At 40.1% G+C, this 19701-nt stretch overlaps 1 protein-coding gene across 6 annotated transcripts in view; it reads left to right on the top strand.

Annotated features, from left to right (window-relative positions):
- The window catches only part of CHD7 (chromodomain helicase DNA binding protein 7), a 143756-nt gene extending 124451 nt beyond the window's left edge, over window positions 1–19305 (top strand). For 5 of the 6 annotated variants that reach the window (XM_035126212.2, XM_035126209.2, XM_035126210.2 and 2 more), the window contains exons 25-39: window positions 1784–1873; window positions 2316–2419; window positions 3744–3873; window positions 4173–4245; window positions 4470–4521; window positions 4976–5204; window positions 5357–5565; window positions 6532–7218; window positions 8143–8303; window positions 10981–11208; window positions 11536–11979; window positions 14927–15148; window positions 15560–15700; window positions 16099–16203; window positions 17437–19305. In XM_035126212.2, coding sequence (XP_034982103.2) covers window positions 1784–1873; window positions 2316–2419; window positions 3744–3873; window positions 4173–4245; window positions 4470–4521; window positions 4976–5204; window positions 5357–5565; window positions 6532–7218; window positions 8143–8303; window positions 10981–11208; window positions 11536–11979; window positions 14927–15148; window positions 15560–15700; window positions 16099–16203; window positions 17437–18399 — 3838 coding nt within the window. In that variant the 3' untranslated portion in view covers window positions 18400–19305. The remainder of the gene's footprint in view (window positions 1–1783; window positions 1874–2315; window positions 2420–3743; window positions 3874–4172; window positions 4246–4469; window positions 4522–4975; window positions 5205–5356; window positions 5566–6531; window positions 7219–8142; window positions 8304–10980; window positions 11209–11535; window positions 11980–14926; window positions 15149–15559; window positions 15701–16098; window positions 16204–17436) is intronic. The other variant, XM_035126213.2, reaches the window with a different exon arrangement.
- Window positions 19306–19701: the final 396 nt, after the last annotated feature.

The raw sequence follows: 19701 nt of genomic DNA, 5'->3' as shown, positions 1-19701 counted from the left end.
ATGTCCTGGACTAGTGTCTGGATATATTGGTGGGCTGAGTGAGGTCCAGTGAGATGAAGTTGAATTGTGATAAGGTGGAGGTCCTTTGAGTAAGTGATCCCCAGCTCTGGAAATTAGGTATATTGCCTGTTCTGAACAGGGTTCCTCTCTCCTTGAAGGCATCGGTATGTAGTTTAATGGGTGCTTCTTGAGCCATCATTGTCACTGAAGGCCCAAAAGAAGCCTTTTACCACCTTCAGCTGAAACATAGGTTACAGCTGTTCCTGGCTGGGGTAACTTGGACACAGTGATCCATGCAGGGCTTTTTTCATCTGGAACTCACAGGAACTCAGTTCCGGCACCTCTCAGATGGGCGCCATTGCCATTATAAAAGAACAAGGTTCACGGTGGGCTCCAGCACCTCTTTTTCTTGAAAAATAGTACTGGATCCATGCACTGGTAACCCCAGGACAGTCTAAACAAAGGTGCCTACGGTTATTAGGTGAAGTTACCTACAATGAACATGTGATACACCATTAAAAGGAATTGTTTTACCGGTAACTGCCAATCTGTTGCTGACCCAAGTTTAAACCTAAAGAACTTGGGAGGCATATTACCTGAGATTACACCTTCTTCCATATAGACCTGCCCATTCATTAAGCTATTTGTCTGATACCCTCCTACTACCTGCTGAAATCCATCCTGTGGCAACCCAGATGAGGGCTTTTTCTGTGGTAGCACTCAGTTTGTGGAATAGTATCTCTTCTTATAGAAGGCAGGCGCTAACTGTGAAATGTTTTCAGCTCTTGGTAGAAACATGGTTATTTGCCCAATCATCTTCTGGCCATTGATACCCATTTTTCAAATTGTTCTGGTTGATGTTGTATTCATGTCGTTTTAATGTTTATTTAATTAAAATGTTTTATATTATTGTTGTACACAGCCTTGCAATGTTCAATAAATGCAGCATAGAAGTATTTTAGATTAGTAAGTAATAGTTTTTCCCATTTTCAGATAGTTTTCTAGGATCATTGGGAGTGAATATAATTGTGTGTTTGGTGATAGCAATTTAATCTTTGACAGGGAACATATGATTATAGCTCCAAAACAGTTTTACAGCATGTCAGAGGTGTTACATTGTAAATCTGAACTAGGTTACATTCCATTGCCATCCAATCTAGGCAGGTGAAATAGTAGTAAATTTGGCAGAACTTTTTTTTTTTTTGAAATCCTGTCTTTAGGAAACACTGACTTTTCCGTTCTCAGAAGCAAAAAATTGTACAATCGTAACAAGCCTGACATTCCATATTGGGGGTTTATTGTAAGGTAGTAAAACCAGATTTTATATCTCGTTTATTCCTGCAACTTCTGATGTGCTTCCAAAAATGGTATTAAGGCAGCAGCTGAGGAAATTTTATGAGATAATGAAGCAGAACAGTTACTGAAAGCCATCTGCTCAGTTGTTTACAAACTTGCTTCAATACTTCAGAGGCAGTGGTAGAGTACGTGTCTAAACTTCACAAGCTGCACTAGGTAGAACTAAATGAAATGCGCCTGGGTTGGGCTGAGCTCGATCCCTCTCTGTGCAGTCTAAGCGGTTGCCAGGCAGGCCTGTTGGAAGCCAGCAGAAAGCACCACACAGAGGTGATTATGTGCCACCATCTGTCACGCTTCAAGCCTACCATACAGCATGGCTAATCAGCCTTGGCAGGATGATGGATGAACAGCAGCAGCTGCCAAAAGCCACTGTTGGCAAACAGTCCTGAAGTTAAGAACTTTTTCCCCTCTCTGTTTTCCTCTCCAGGGTCCTGCTGCGTGTCCGCATGCTGTACTATCTGAGGCAAGAAGTTATAGGGGACCAAGCTGACAAGATCTTGGAGGGTGCTGACTCAAGGTTAGTGCAAATTTAGGTTGATATGTTGCTTTATGTGAGCTGTAACCTGTGCATATTTATTTTAGATCAGAGGAATTTAAAGATTTAGCAGTTGTATATCTGTTCAGGGCATTTTATCATTTCATGCTTTGAGTGTGGTGGGTGAGGGTGAATATAAGGTGGGTAATGGGGATTTTTCATTTCATAGTCAGGAAAAATTCACTAATACCTGCTTTGATAGGGTGGGTCAGATTCTAATATTTAATATAAATATTTTAGAGAGGGAAAGTATTAATAAATATATAATATTAACACTTCTATTATTAATAACCGCTTTGGTTTTTTTTCAAGTATCTTGATGCCTTGTGTAATCAAGTTTGCTCTTCCAACATTTAGCGTGAACACATTTAAATGTGATACCTAACCTTCAGAGGTATTTCCAAATGTGTAATTCTTTTTATAGTGAGGCTGATATTTGGATTCCTGAGCCATTTCATGCTGAAGTTCCTACAGACTGGTGGGATAAGGAGGCAGATAAATCCCTTTTAATTGGAGTGTTCAAGCATGGTAAGTGATGTCTCACTTCGAACAGAACTCCTTGGTAAAAGCTTTCTGTGTATATCAATATTCAGTCACAATATTAACAAGTGTAGTTCCAAAGAATTGTTGGCTTCTCGCTCCTTTTTTCCTTCTGCATTGAAAAAAAAATCTATTTGAGTTGTAAATATCAGATGCTGTTTTTAAATGTTTGCAGAACATTTCTGGAGAAAACATTACTTCCTTGGCTGTAAATAACACAAAACCATATTTGTTTAAATAATAGCCAAGTAGTATTATAGATCTCCATAAACTCTGCTTCCAGCACTGTTTCACTTGCTAACTCTGCCAGCCAGTGTCAAAGTGGACGGTGGGCTTAACCTCTGCTATTAATCTGTACAAGTGCCTCCTGGGCTTTGTTCCAAGCAATATTTCACAAATGTCAGTGCTGAGAACTCCCGGCTCCCTTGAGTGGGATGCAGCCTTGTTAACTTTGAAAGGCTGGGGATGCAGAGCTGGCATGATATATACAGTGAGCAATTCCTGATTATAATCCCAATTCTCTGGAGGTTGCAGAGGTATTCTCAGCAGCCCAGCCTGACTAAAGGGGAGAATGATGGCTTATAAAACCTTTCATGATTACAGTTTGGCTTGAGGCTCTACAGCAGTTAAGGACAGTGTGTTGTAGTACAAATCCTAATTGAATTGTGCTGTTCTGCCTATGTACAGCAGCTCTGTTTTGTGGGCTCAGCTGAGGCAAGTCTAGTCTAAAAATCATTTTCTTGCTGTGCACTGTTGGGATCTGCCATTTTCCATCTAGTCATCTTGGATGGTACGGAAAAGCAAACAGCAGTTTGAAAACCATGGAGGGAACGGTGTCATCTTACTGACATGCATCACCCTAAACCAAATAAGACAGGTTCGCTGGCCTTACGTATTTTTCCATGTATGCATTTCCAACTGTAAGTGCCAGTTTCAATAGGGCTAGTACCATTGAAAGGAAGGTGAGCTGGGGGATGTTAAATCTAGAGGTGAAAGGGTAACTAATAAAAAGCTTTATGCATGGCTACTGCTCCCATTTTTCTGCCTTTCTCACCCACTCACCCAGCCATACACTCCCTGGAAATCTTTAATGTCTCCATACTTTCCACAGGTGTATGGCACATTCTTGTTTGTAATGAAAGGAAGCAGAAATGTGGAAGTAGAACATGTCTTCACACATTCTTGTATGTAATGGGAACAGAACAGTAAAAATGCAGTTTTATCATTCTGCATCAGTATAAAAGTGTCATTCTCGTGGAGCTATTTTGTTTATACTTGTGGGTGCTTGGTGTGTTTTTCTGTCTGGGTGCAGGCTATGAGAAGTACAATTCAATGAGAGCCGACTCCACTCTCTGTTTCCTGGAACGTGTTGGTATGCCTGATGCCAAGGCCATAGCTGCTGAGCAGAGAGGAACAGATATATTAACAGATGGTGGTGATGGGTAAGGACATTATAAAAATTTAATAAACTTTACAACACTATCATAAATACTGGCCTGGCTTCACCTATTGCATCACATTTGAGGATTCTCTTTCTTGTCACAGTGTTTCCATAGATATGGTGAAGTAGTTAAAAAGCAAGTTTGGGATTCATTTTAATGGATATATAATTAGACATCAAGAAGCTTTTTTGGTCATTTAACATTGTCCCTCATGATACTGCATAATAAGCTTTGGAAGGGATTTGTTCTTTAGCTCTGATAGTTGTGTTTTCCCCTCCTCTACATTATATTTCCTGTAGGGGTGATTTTGATAGAGAAGATGAAGATCCAGAATATAAACCAACCAGGACTCCATTCAAAGATGAAATTGATGTAAGGATCTTGACATGCTAATATTTTTTTTTATTAAAGTGTAATTTTTATTAATGTGTAATATTTGAAGAACGGTTATTTGAAATATTAATGTCTTATCTTGTGTAATGTTCTTGTGTGTGACAAAAAAAGTTGTTTTCAGCTTTTTGAAAGGTCATTTCCTCTGCTTCCTCAAAGCTAAATTTTTGAAAAACAAATGCTGAAGTAACTCTCTTTTTCCTAAGGAATTTGCAAACTCTCCTTCTGACAAGGAAGAATCCATAGAGCTCCACACAAGTAAGCCTGGGGATGGAGAGAGGGAGAAGTGGTACTATTGCAAATATTATCTAATGTTGATTGTAGTACACAGGGGACCAACTTTTTGTCCTTTAATTTTCAGAAAAATTAATGACTTTATATCTTTTTTGTAATAATTTGCCACTTACATATACTGTTGCTTTGTATATGCTTTGTTCGGTTTGATTACATAATGGGGTACGTGTAGTGGCAGAGCCAAAGCTATAACCATTTTGGAGAGCGATGCCCATTTTAGCTGTGTGTTGTCACCAGAATTTTACTGAGTGTGTTGTTCACAATAGTGAAGTTCAAGACATAAATTCATCTTAAGAGGACTTGAGTGTTAGATATTTGATTTGTGGGGTTTTAAGCTCAATGTGCTTTTCATATGTAGCAAATTGGCATTTGACTATGATTACGAATGTCTAATACTAGCTTTGCTAATATTCTGTAGGCAAGCACAGTGAAAGCAATGCTGATTTTGGCCAACTCTACTGGCCTAACACTTCAACCCTGACTACCCGCTTGCGCCGCCTCATTACTGCCTATCAGCGTAGCTATAAAAGGCAACAAATGAGGCAAGAGGCGCTAATGAAGACTGACCGACGCCGCCGGCGACCTCGTGAAGAAGTGAGAGCATTAGAAGCTGAAAGAGAAGCTATAATAACGGAAAAACGTCAAAAGTAAGTTTATTTAGCCTTCGTTCTCATAGAAATGAGCATCTGCTTGCAACATAGCTCATTTTCTTTGAAATAGATCCTGGTATCTGGCATCAAATTGGGGTGTGAAAAGCTCTTAGATGTGTCCTGACATGCTAATCTCTTCCTTTTTCCAGATGGACAAGAAGAGAGGAAGCAGATTTTTATCGTGTTGTGTCTACTTTTGGGGTTATTTTTGACCCTATAAAGCAGCAGTTTGATTGGAACCAGTTCAGAGCCTTTGCCAGACTTGATAAGAAGTCTGATGAAAGTTTAGAGAAGTACTTCAGCTGCTTTGTAGCTATGTGCAGGCGAGTGTGCCGAATGCCATCCAAGCCAGATGAAGGTAGGTTTGCTGATAGCCGTAACTCTAATAAATGGAAAGTTATAAACTCAGACAAGTTCCAAGCAAAGATGCAAGTGGATATTTATTTTAAATACATCTTCAATGTTTGTTTCCCCTTCACATATACTCACTCTTTTCAATTCACACACAGACGCAGGTATTCATTCAAATGTAGAAAATTTATTTAAAAAACCCTAAAGTGTGGAAGATGAAGTATTTGGATTGGGCTGTTCCTCTTGTACGAGACTCAGACAGGAGCAAAGAATTGTGGGAGGTAGATAGCACCTCATTCCCCCCCCCTCCTGTCTGGACGGAGCAGCTCGACCCTCCCAGCTCTCACTGTTTTGTTCTCTTGCTAGTCAGCTGAATCCTCTTTAACTCCTGTGTTTGTTGTTCTACGTTACAATCTTTCTCTTGCTTACTTGTTTGTTGGATAACTTTTCCTGTCTTTGTTGCCGTTTGTGTCCTTTTTTTGTCCACCACTGAGGTAACAAAAAAAGAGAAAGAAGTAGCATACTCACTGATAGATGACTAATGCTACAGTCCACTCTTCTCTGCTTCATCTCCCCCACCAGGCCATTGGGACCTAGTGTTGACACTTCTTAAAAAAACTATTGAGCACTTGGAATGTTCACCATTATTCCATAACTTCTTAGCAACTGACCCAGTGATTTGGGGTATCTGAGTTCAAGTACAGTACTTTAAATTAGAGATCTTAGCAAGATATTTAAGTAAATGCAGGTCAGTTATTTTTAGGCTCCCCCCCCTTTGTTGAGTTTCTCTGCTTTGAGGGTTTAATTTGATAACCTCATTATGCAACCATAGTAAGTACCCAAAAATGTTTCTCAAAACCAGTTTTAATAAACTATTTTAAAGTCAATACAGCTTTGGATACCTTTTTATATTGTAAAATATAGTAATTTTAAAATCTTCCTAATATCTACTTATTTATCTCTTTTCCTGTAGAACCCCCTGATCTTTCTACTGTGATTGAACCAATCACTGAGGAACGTGCTTCTCGAACTTTGTATCGCATAGAGCTCTTGCGGAAAGTCCGAGAGCAGGTTCTCCATCATCCACAATTGGTGGAAAGGTTAAAACTGTGTCAGCCAAGCTTGGATCTGCCAGAGTGGTGGGAGTGTGGCAAACATGACAAAGATTTGCTGATTGGTGCTGCTAAACATGGAGTCAGCAGGACAGATTATCATATCCTGAATGACCCTGAACTTTCTTTTCTTGATTCTCATAAAAACTTTGCTCAAAACAGGAGTGGAGGTAATCTGAGTACTTTGTTAAATCCATTGGGTGTCTGCTGTAGCCAGACAGCCTCTGTTATCCCATCCACACCAGCACAAGATGAAAAGTCTGCAGAACAAGCTGAAGTTAAACTGGAAGTACCTGAGAAAACATCAGCCAAAGAGGAGTCTGATAGTAAAGAAGAGGAAGAGGCAACAGATACTGCAGTGAAAAGTGATAAGGAGGAATATGAGGCTGAGGCCGAGGCCGAGGCTGGTCCTGTTAAATGTGAAATAAAGGACATGGAATTGAGTACAGAGGTAGAGCCAAAATCTATTTCTGAGAAAGGTTCGGAAGATGATGAAGAAGAAAAACTCGATGATGATGACAAATCAGAAGAGTCATCCCAACCTGAAGGTAATCCTGAAGAAAATAAGGATTGAGTCAGAATAATATTGTCTATATTTGGTACACCATATATGCAGTCTCCCATCAGACATTTTTGAGCTGAAAGGAGATCTACCCTTAATTTTATGATTTTACTCATACCTTTGAATATGCAATTTTAGGATTGCATGAATTCAGTAGTTGTTTTTGTTTTTTAAAAACTTTCTGACTTCAGAGAGCCTGTCCATATTGACTTATCTACCAAGGAAATATCTACATTTGACTAGAAAACCTTGTGCAATGCAGAAGATTTTGGAGTATGTTATAAGAACCCTGCCTGGATTTGTTTTGGCCTCATTATTTCTCTGTAAGACTCTGTTGCATCCTTGAACAACTAGTGCTGGCCTATAGCTGGATACGGCATGGGGGAGATCTGTAATTGTAGTGGGGAAGAGTTGCATAGGATGCAATTTGAAAACCAGTGTTTTAGTTGGTTCTAACAAAGCAGGTTCCTCTACAGTGCAGTATAAATGTTTTTGCTTTTAAAAAACAACAACACAGAACTGCCTCAGTTGATAGATAATCCGGAGCTGACTGCAAAACTGGACCATTATCATAGTAATAAATATGGAGCACAAAAGAGCAGATATATAGCATACTCTGTTCCAAACACCAAAGTCATGGAGCATAAGAAGAGTAATGAACAGTGACATGGCAAAATAGCATACTAAAGTCAGCTTGTTTAATTTGAAAAATTGCCACCCAATTGCTGCTTTTGGGATCTTCATCTCATTAACATATCAAAGAAGTACATTATCAACATGAGTGAATGATAAACATCTTTAATGTATAGAAAACTGCCCGTAAAGACTTTGTCAGATCAACACTACAATGATACTGTAAATAATAGTGGCTTGCTTCTGTGACTAATTCTTAGTGATTAATATTTCTCAGCAGGAACGATTTCTCAGGGTAAGAATTTTGATGAAGAAAGCAATGCATCCCTGAGCACCGCAAGGGATGAAACGCGTGATGGATTTTATATGGAAGATGGAGACCCATCAGTAGCTCAGCTCCTTCACGAAAGAACATTTGCTTTTTCATTCTGGCCGAAGGTTGGTTCAACAGAGAACACTTCCTACCACCTGACTGTTGAAAACTGATCACTTCTGAGGAGTGATGTGCTTAATGCAGTACTTCTTACATAATGTAGTTTTTCCTCAAACTATGAAGCAGGGGTGCCTTTCAGGGGACATGAGAGAATGGTAAAGGCTTGCCAGCCTGATCACCAGTGGCTCAACTGCAACTGAGTGGCCTGCTGGGGGCATACACCCTTTCTAATATAATAACAGTAGAGGAAAGCCAAACTGACTTTTGGCTTCCTTCCCTTTCCTACTGGCTCCATTGCCACATGGATAAATTTTCTGTTGCCCCTGTGGGGCAACCTGTAGGCCAGATGTGGCCCATGGATCCTTGGGACTCTGAACTCTACTGGTAGATAGCATGGTGGGGATATTTTGGCAGGTGATAGCTGCAGGTGGAAGGATTTACTCAATATGTGCTGCCACCCCTTAAGAATCCCTCCCTGGCATAGCAAGAGGGCTGTTGGGTAAACTTTATTACCATGAAGGATGGAAAGAGATGATGGGAGGTTTAAATGACTGTATGTATAGATGGCTGTGCAAGAAATCTCCTGCCCACTCCTGTCTCACTTACCATCGTTATTCAGTGCCAAACCCATTTCCCTTGTGGTGACTCATTCAGAGGCAACCCATTCAGAATTGGCAACTTTCCTAAATTTCCAGAACAGGTTTTGGAGAAGGATGCTGAAGGAAGGGATATCCTTTTAAGTTTCTGTGTAGAGTTCTGCATGCTGCTCCTTGGATCCTGTGTATTTTGGGAGAGGGGGCAGGGGTTGGCAAGGGGGGGCGAGTACATTCAGAAGGGCGGAGCCAAGTTCAAAAATACTGGAAAACACTGACAATACAGCCTAGGGATTACATCCAGTGTAGTGCTAAGTCATTTGCAGTATACTTGTTTTGCCGGCAAATCTTTTTTTCTGGCAGTGGAATGCACAAGAGAATGCATAAGTGGGTTGCTCGTAACTTTCTTTGCACAATAGATTGCACAATCTAGTGCTTGAGTTTCCACTAGCACAACTGTTGCATTGGCTATTGTGCATTGGATATCACCATCACCATCACCATCACCATTTGATTTATATTTCACTTACATGCCACATTATTAAATCTTGCCTGTTTGCACAAATGCCCTTTACTAGTAGACAGAGAATGTTGGATGCAGCCCTGTAGGTTTAAATATTTGCCCCCTAAAAGCAATTCAGATTAGCACGGAGAAAGAGATGGAATCATACTTAATAGAACATATAAGAATATAAACTAAAATTTGGCAGGCTCTTCCTTTATGAATTGAAGGAAGTAAAATAAGGAAATACTGTAATCCTATATAGCTTGTAATATAAAACAGGAGAACATTTGTCTAGTAGAGCTATCACTTTTATTTTTGCAACAATTAAAAAAAACATTTTACTGGACAAAATACAGCAGTGATAATTGTACTAGTTCTATATACCACTCAGGTCCTGGTTTCAGAGGGTGCTGGAGAGAAATAAAGTAGTAATAGTCTTAAGCTTCCTAATCACCATAACAGGGCCATCTGGTTTGGGGGGGTTGAAATAACCCCTGCTGTAATAGGCTTATTCCTGGGCAAAGCAAGCAGCTGGCTGCAGCTGCTGAGATCTGCTAGTGGCTTTTACACTGTTCAGGTAACTGAAGGTTGATTCTATTTATTAATCAATAGCCAATTTTCAAAAGTTGATTGTGTATGCATGTATGTATGTATGTGGGTGCATGTTTGTGTGTGTATATATCTAATATGTTTATATTGTGTTTCCACCAAATTTGTTCAAGGTGATTTACAATTATGTAGAACAATTTAAATAAATCAATATCATGCAGCAATATAAAACAATTAGTAAAACAACAGGCAGTCAAAGCAGCAGCAAAGATAACATGTTTATGATGTCATTAACCAACAACTCGGGAGAATAAAATAGTCTTCACATGGCACCAAATGACAAAAGTATGGATGGAAAGCAAATGTTTCCAGGGATGTTGTTTTGACTCCCCAGAAAGGGAAGTGATGCATCATTATTAACTAGTGAACTAAAAGACCATTAAACATATTTTGAAAAATATCCAACTAGGTTTCAAAGCCCTTTTCTCTATTCAGTAGCATTCATATTGTATTTGCCTATATTCTAAGAGGGCTTAGCTGTAATTAGAATTTTTTAATGTACACGCTTCAGTGGAACCTGAAGTGATAATGGGCGTGGAATGAAAATTGACATTTATTAGATGTCCCTAGGTTGGTGCCCGTTTCATAACATTGAACTTTATTAATAGTGACACTAATGAGGAACCACTTCCTGGGACAAAATTGCAGATGCAGCCTGTTGGCTCTGACATACCCAAGGCAAAGATGTTGAGCTACAAGAATTATACTACTAGTGGTTTAACTGATGTTTTGTTTTAGTATACGATAGCAGTAGTGAGAACTGAGAAAATGTGTGTCAGATGGCTTGCAAAAGGCTCATGCTCCTCAACATTCCCAATAATTTAAATGGCAAGTGCCTGTAATATTTCTTCCAATCTGGAATTTCTGTTGCAGTTTTGTCAAGCAATGCAGCCTGTTAAGCTGTGTGTGCGTGGCCCAACTGAGCTCAAATGGCTACTTTCACATGACATTCATTATGTATTTCCCTTTCTGCAGGATCGAGTAATGATCAACCGATTAGACAACATCTGTGAAGCAGTGTTGAAAGGGAAGTGGCCAGTAAATAGACGCCAGATGTTTGATTTCCAGGGCCTTATACCTGGGTATACGCCAACAGCTGTGGACAGCCCTCTACAGAAACGGAGTTTTGCAGAGCTCTCCATGGTTGGTCAAGCCAACATCAGTGGCAATGAAGATATCACAGTCTCTCCTCAGTTGTCCAAGGCATGTTTTGTATGACAGTCATAAAGTTGCTTTTAAAGATATACAACCAGAAGGGGTCAAAACAGTAGCAGAAAAAACACCCATAGCTATAAACCTACTCTGAGAAAGATAGTAATAAATATATTAAGGTACAAAATAGGTCTGATGTTACATTTTTCATTAAGATGAAATCTGTAACTGTCTCTTCTAGTTGATCTGACAAGATGTAACTAGTTGGGCTTGTGCAACTTTTTCCATCATTTTTAAATATGTAGAAAATTGAAATAATACCAAAAAAGGAAGGGGTAGTTCATTGCTCATAATGATAATGTGTTGATTTTTCTTTAGGAAGATGCACTCAATTTGTCAGTTCCACGCCAGCGGAGGAGGAGGAGGAGAAAGATTGAAATTGAGGCTGAAAGGGCAGCCAAAAGGAGAAATCTCATGGAAATGGTTGCCCAGTTGCGAGAGTCACAGGTTGTCTCAGAAAATGGACAAGAAAAAATTGTAGACTTATCAAAGGCCTCACGAGAGGCAACAAGTTCTACCTCAACTTTTTCAGCTGTTCCTTCAAAGTTTCTATTACCTAATGTTTCCACACCAGTGTCTGATGCCTTTAAAACTCAGATGGAGTTGCTACAAGCAGGTCTTTCACGCACACCCACAAGGCATCTACTAAATGGTTCTCTAATTGATGTAGAACCACCCTTGAAAAGGAGGAGAGGAAGAAGGAAAAATGTAGAAGGGCTTGATCTGTTATTTATGAGCAACAAGCGAGCATCGTTGACAGCAGTAAGAGAGAAGACTTTTTCTTTGACGTTAATCCTGCATGATTGGCATTTTATTTCCAGATATAAAATATTCTATTTTGTATTTTCAGTTCCATATTAACATTCGGGCATGCTCCTGTCCTAATATAAAAAAGCACTGGTCAGTTGAACACAGTAAGAATAAATTCACAAAATACCTCTTAAGAACTAAAGTCACTGCAAAAGAAGAATTTCATTTTAATTCACCAGATTCGCTTTGAGCTGATGTAGAATAGTAGCAGTAGCCAAAGGAGGAGCTGAGTGGATGGCAGCAGAGTCGGGGGGGGGTGTGAGGAGAGGCACGGAGTTTACCACCAGCTCCCTAGAGATAACTCACAGGTCTGCCAAGATGCTGCTGTTTCTGGGAGATGCTTTAACATCAAAACGATGCCCCACTGAGGCTGTGCTTCATCAGTCTGAGTAGCTGCAGCTGCTTAAGACACTCCCCAGATCAGCTCATCTTGCATTGGTGGTGCTGGGGAAAGGGAATGATATAAGCCAAGTCTTCTAGGCATGGTAGGTTGAGCCAATGGCAAGGGCAACCCCAAAGAGGTTTTTTGTTTAGTTCTCTACTTCGGAGTGCAACACAGGCTCGAGCTCACACACCTTCTAATTAATCTTATTTGGCATGGTTGTGTGATTGGGTTTTTTCCCCCCTCTGGGGAAACAAAGCTCCTCTCCCTGGACCATTACACAGGCAAGAGGCTGGAGATGGCCTGTAGAAGTGAGAGATAAAAGTTGTTCCATGCCCCTGGAGAGCAAGTCAGTTATAGCATGGACCTTGCCCATCCTGGCCTGGGTGGGAGACAGTGTGGAGTGGTTTTTGTCCCAGGTGAGAGTTGGGGGTGGGCTGCCCTGATTTTGGGGTGCTCCGGGATCCAGTTCTGTCTAGCATATGTATCCTCAGTGGCTAGGAGTGCCTGTTGCCCACTCTAGTTGGTAAGACAGCTATGATCATGAAGGCTTCACCACAGTTGTCCAAGCATTGGTAAATTGAAGATTGGATTACTATCATGTGCTCTTTGTGGGGCTACCCTTGAGGTTGGTCTGGAGGCTGTAGTGGATGCACAACATAGTAGCTGGCTGGCTTGTGGGGGTGAACTTCAACTAGCACCTTGCAAGCAGCATTTGTACTGGTTGCTAATTTGCTACCAGACCAAGTTCAAGGTGTTGATTCTGACATATAAGGCCCTAATCAGTTCAGGACCTGGTTACCTGAGAGACCACCTTAATGCTTTAATACCCAGAAGGTCTCTGGAGTATACTGGAGAGCTTCTCCTTCAAGAGCCAAAGATATTAGAAGCCTGCTCTACAGTCACTCAGAGTAGGGCTTTTAGTGTAGCTGCCCATGCTCTGTGAAACAACATTCCTATCATTTATACAACATGTGCCAACTCTTTGCGCTTTCCAGAAGCAATTGAAGGTATTTTTGTTCCAACCAGCTTTCCCAGTTGGACAAATTGGGCCTCTGCTGTGAGTGTCTACTTTGTGTTGTTTTAATGTTTGTCTGATGTTATCTTCTGTGTTGTTTTTACTGTGTTTTAGCTGTTTGTATTGCATTTTGTACATCACTTTGAGACATATGGAAGGTGATTTAATAACAGCAACTGAAGGCTGCATGTCACAAAGGGTGAGGCCAGGGCCAAAAAGTGGGCAAGGCTTATAGCTGCCAAGTTCTCCCTTTTTTGAAGGGAAATTCCATTATGCTGAATAGGCTTCCTCGCGAGAAAAGGGAAAACTTGGCAGCTATGGCAAGGCTATGGACACATAAAATGAGCCTTCGCCAATCTTACTTTTTATATTATTTATGCATTTGTTAGTATCTTTACATGAAAAAGTCTTCAAGCAACTTAATATAAAATACAAACAGATAAAACATTTGAAGGGCCAGAGCATTTTAAAGCAATGTACAATACAAAAAAACCCCAAAATGCCAATGTGAATAATCAGTGGCACTATTTGCATAGAGTGCTTCTCAAGATGGTTCTGAGGGAAACACAGACTTGAAATGCCCAAATGTGGCCAAACGCTTGTGGAAATCTCTAAGAATTTCTGTTTCCTGAGATATTTTTTTTCTGAGGGCTTGAGAATACTAAAGGAGTAGCAGGGCACAGGAGAACATGCACAGTAGCGCTGATTGTCCAAGACAATGCATGGCCATGATAGTAACAGCTGAATGACACTAGCAGATTGGTGGAGCAAAACCAAGGAGAGGGCAGGGTTTCAGAAAAGAATCTGGAAACCTGGACAGAGAAGCTCTCTGTGCTGGATCAAGCTTGTGGGCTGGTATTTCCTCACTCCTGTTATAAGGATTATAAGATGATGCACATGAATTGTTTTGAATAGTCTGTACTTTTTAAAAAGCATCTATTGACTGTGCAAACTGTATTCAAAATAGAAAATATTGTGGGTAAACTACCGATTAGCTTGAGTAATCTGTATTCTATGTAAAACTTTTGAATGCTTATGAACCTGTAGGAATTCATATTCACATATGTCCTGGCAAGTACCTCCATAGTACCTATTCAGCATGACATTTCCAGCACATGCACCCATGGGGGGAAAAACCTGCCCATTAGGGTTTCCATTTGCCATACTCTGTGTACAAAGTGTATGGCCCCACTAAGTTTAATTGTTTGATGGAAGTACAATCGTACCTTGGTAGTTGAACAGAATCCCTCCCGGAAGTCTGTTCGTCTGCCAAAATGTTGAAAGCCACAGAAGCCCCGTCAGACGTTTGGGTTCCAGAAGAATGTTCGTAAACAGGAACAATCACTTCCAGGTTTGCAGCGTTTGGGAGCCAAAACGTCCGCGTTCCAGGGCATTTGGGATCCAAGGTACGACTGTATTCCCATTTTAAGTTGTATGCTTTTTGAAGCAACTCCTGTAATGTTCTCCTGAAAGTTGATATAATTGTCACTTTTCTCCAGGAGGATGCAGAAGTGACCAAAGCATTTGATGAAGAAATGGAAACCCCCCCTTTGAGAAACATTCCATCTCCTGGGCAACTGGATCCTGATACTCGCATCCCTGTCATTAATATGGAAGATGGGACCAGGCTGGTGGGAGAGGATGCTCCTAAAAACAAGGATTTAGTTGAATGGCTTAAATTGCATCCATCATACACTGTGGATATGCCAAGTTATGTACCAGTAAGTGGATGTTAATCAAGGGTGGAGGGGATTAGTCCAAAGCTTTAACTGTCTTTCAATCACTTGGGAAGATTTCCAAAAGCAATAATTCTTAATCCTTTGTCATAATTTGATTTGGATTTATTACATTTCTAGTTGCTTTTCATTCAGATGAATCCTAAAGTGGCTTATAAACAATAAATAACAATTAACATAATAGAACATAATTAATTGTTCATTCATTACATTTTTTGTTTTGTAATGACTGAAAATGAAAGATGTACAATTGTTAAAATTCTAATAATGTTTTGATCCAGTGCTGAACCTGGAAGACACTATATACATACATGCCTAGTGGGTTGAAAAGTTACTTGTATAGATGAGATAATAAAACTCCCCAAGTAATGCACTGTGCTTTTCCTCCTCTCTTAGAAGAGTGCAGATGTGCTGTTTTCCCCATTTCAGAAACCGAAGCAGAAACGGCACAGATGTCGAAACCCTAATAAACTGGATATAAACACCTTAACTGGAGAAGAGAGGGTCCCTGTTGTAAATAAGAGAAATGGCAAGAAGGTAGTGCTTTTCCTAGTTTGCTCTAACTCCAAATTCTGTTTTAGACCAGCACTTGCATTTTTAGGAGGATGCTTAACGATTGTAACCTTTAATTGTACAATAAAAATTATATAGTAATAATGATAATACCTTTAATAAGTTGACTTAATAGGTTGATGGAAGTTCTATAGATTTCGTCACTTTGTTCAAAGTAGCATCCTGAATTTTGAGTTGCAGAAATCTTAGGATATTTGGCAAATACTTTTTCCACACTTAGTGCATGGTTGAGTTGAACTTTTGTCATGTTTTGCTTACCAGCTCTGTAATTGTTCTCTAAGAATAAATATACTTTTGATAAGTGGCATATAAAGTATGTACTAGTAAGTTTTTGTTAATGAAACATAAATATGTTTTATTAGATGGGTGGAGCTATGGCCCCTCCAATGAAGGACCTGCCAAGATGGCTAGAAGAAAACCCTGAATTTGCTGTTGCTCCAGATTGGACTGACATCGTTAAACAATCTGTAAGGAGAAGCTATATTTCTGAATAGATTTTGCTTTTCATTTTTAACTGTTTTTAGAGTCTTATGATCTATATACTTTAAGAACATGTTATGTGGCTTTATCCTGTCTTCCTCTCTGAAGCAGGATGGAGAAATATTTCCAGCCAGCGGGCCAGATCCTTAAGTTCCCCAACAGTCATTTTGACTGTCACCTACCTGTCAATCAGCTAACATCACAATGGTGGCACGTAAAGTGTTTTCTTTGCCTGTACAAATTGTCTGCACTTGCAGAGCTCTGTGCCTTTGCCAGCACTGGTGAACATGGTGGCACTTGGAAAGGCACAGGGCTTTATAAGCACTAACAACCAGCTGATCGGCAGTACCTGCAAACACAGCTTTTGAGAGGGAGCCACCTCTTTACCTGCCCTATATCTTACATGATATACAGCATCATATGTACGGCGAGTGGGCGGGTGTGGCTTGTCTGAAACAGCCTTGCAGGTCAAATGGGGAGGCCTGCTGGGTCCATTTAAGTTGACAGCCCAGAAGTTCCCAACCACTGCTGTGAAATGGTAGCTACCTGCTTTGGTGGACATTTGTAACTGCTTCATTATTAGTGTACGACTGTCTTAGGAATACCTATTAAATACAAGATTAATACACAATTGATTATGGAATAAAACCTTCCATGCTCGTAATAAAACTTTTGATTAAGTATGTAGACTGCCTTGTTTGAGTTCTGTGAGGAATTTCCCTGTTCTCAACCTCAGGCATTGGACATGGTGTGTACAGAGGCATTCTGTTTATTTAAACATAGACGCCTAGTACTTGTCAGACAAAGGACCACATCATGTTTAATTTGCTTCGGATTTTGCAAGGCTTTATAAATCTGGTGCGTTTATTGTATCAGATTTCTTTGGAAGTCTCGTCTTCTGAGCATTACCTACTGTTTCTGGTTTTGGTTGGTTTTTTCTTACCTTTGTTTTGTTTACTATATCATGTTGATGATGTTGAAGGGAGAGCTTAATTTCTGGACAATGCTCAAATATATGATCTGGCCTTTAATGGGAAGAGGGAAAGGACTGTGCTTTGTGAACAAGATCTAATTGGCAACATACCTGTTCTTTTCCTTGCCCTTGGGACTGTACACTCTGCTTTGTCGGGTGAGCCGCCCTACATGAAATTCTAAATCAGTAGGCGTCCCCATAGGTAGAAGCGTAACGGCATGGAATGTTCTTTCTTCCCCATCTGCAGGGTTTTGTTCCAGAGTCCATGTTTGACCGTCTTCTCACAGGACCTGTTGTGCGAGAAGAGGGAGCAAGCAGAAGAGGGAGAAGGCCAAAAAGCGAAATTGCCAAAGCAGCTGCAGCAGCTGCTGCTGTAGCTTCAACTTCGGGAATTAACCCACTGCTGATGAACAGTCTGTTCGCTGGAATGGATCTCACGAGCCTTCAGAATTTGCAGAACCTACAGTCTCTCCAGCTTGCAGGTCTCATGGGCTTCCCTCCAGGACTAGCGACAGCTGCCGCCGCTGCTGCTGCCGCTGCTGGGGGTGATTCTAAAAATCCAGCTGCCATGCTGCCTCTGATGTTGCCAGGTATGGCAGGGTTGCCCAACATGTTTGGACTCAGTGGATTGTTGAATAACCCAATTACAGCTGCTTCTGGAAACACCACTATGGCTTCCAGTCAAGGAGAAACTTCTGAAGATGGCACTTCAAAAGTAGAAGAAAAGAAGACTGAGAATGAAGAGGAGAACAAAGACTCCGAGAAAAGCACAGACACTGTTTCTGCTACTGACTCCGCAAATGGATCTGTCAGTGTAACTGCTGCCGCTGCTGCAGCCGCCGCCACCACCACCACCACTGGATTGCCTGCCAACCCTCTGACCTTCAATCCTTTCCTTCTGTCCACCATGGCTCCTGGTCTGTTCTATCCTTCTATGTTTCTACCTCCAGGACTGGGAGGATTGACACTACCTGGTTTCCCAGCATTAGCAGGACTTCAGAATGCAGTGGGCTCCAGTGAAGTGAAGGTTACTGATAAAACTGAAGGAGCTGCCTTTAAAGATGAAGAAAATCTAGAGGGCAGTGATGCAGAGGAGAGCCTTGATAAAACTGCAGATTCCTCTGCTTTAGAAGATGAAATAGCACAGGGTGAAGAATTAGACTCGCTTGATGGGAGGGATGAATTAGAAAACAATGAAAATGATGAGTAAACAGTACCAGTTACTGTTCAAGTGTTTTAAACTTTTGACAAGTGGTAGTCCTACTGTTTACACTCACAGTTAATGTCCATAATTAGTTTTTATAAGCTGTTCTGTAACATAGTGTAGCAAACAAAAAAGTTCAAGTCATGTTATACAGATGTGTCAAAAGGTATCTTGGTCATTAAGTATTGTGCAGTGCATTATTTATTATCCCTAGGAGAGATGAAATTGAAAGGTGATCATGTCTTTTTAAGGAAATTGACATAATGCTCTGCTTTTTTTTCCTTTTGGTACCATTGGTATTATAAAAGCAGCAATTTGTAATAGAGTGGCACTAAATAGAAGGAAGTGCTGCTTAAAAGGAAGTATGAAGTTATATATTTAATTTTTTATTTTTATTCTTTGCTGTGAAAGTCAAGATGAATTTTACCACACATATCATACTCGGGCATCATTTTGACTGTATGGGGGTTCCCTTGCGCATGTACACATACACACATTCTCTGACAATCTCCATGATAGTGTGAATGTCTCTCTGTCTTGAGACACAGCAATAATAAGGCAGCTGTTGAATGTGAAGAGTACCTTTTGAAAATTACCCACTGAAAAGGTTCTTGCAGGATAAAACTACAGTTAAATCGTCTCGTGATCTTGTAATGCACTGGTAAAAAAATAAAAATTAAAATCAGGTACCTTTTTGAATTAAAGGACTTTGTTACTTTAGCCACAAAGCTAAACAGATTACCTCAACTCTAAACTAGCCTTGAAGTTTACAGACATGACTTTGTAAATGTATTTGTTTTTCTTCGTTGTGATGTCTTTTTTCCCTTGGAAACTGCTATCATGTAAGATAAGATGTAAATTGCTGCCAACTGTAGTAATGATGCTTTTAATAAAAGTGACTCATGATATGCAGAGATGTAATTTATAGAATGTAGTGATTAGGGAAATCACAACTGGTGTTTACTATTTTTTGTATTCTCAATAGAAGCAAATATATAATTGTGTTTCTTTTTTGGTACTTTTTTTTAAAACTATATCTTCCTTTGCCAGCTTTTTCTGTCCCTAAATATACTGAATTGGTAGGTTGTGAGAAATAGACAAGAAGAAAAATCCTGAATTATGTTCATATTATTCCACTCTAGCTAAAGCTTCAGAAAGACGCACAAAACCCTGCATTACTCTCTCAAAGGGGCTTGTAAGACTAGGAATACTTTCAAATGTGTTCAGCGTGTGATAATGTGGTACATTAAAGAACAAAAGGGTAAAAGAGAAATGAGGCTTTGATAGGCACAATATCTAGGTCATTTA

This window comes from Zootoca vivipara, chromosome 8 (assembly GCF_963506605.1).
Source record: "Zootoca vivipara chromosome 8, rZooViv1.1, whole genome shotgun sequence".
Classification (NCBI taxonomy): domain Eukaryota; kingdom Metazoa; phylum Chordata; class Lepidosauria; order Squamata; family Lacertidae; genus Zootoca; species Zootoca vivipara.
Note: the sequence above shows the minus strand (reverse complement) of the source record. Positions and strands in the feature narration are given on the sequence as shown.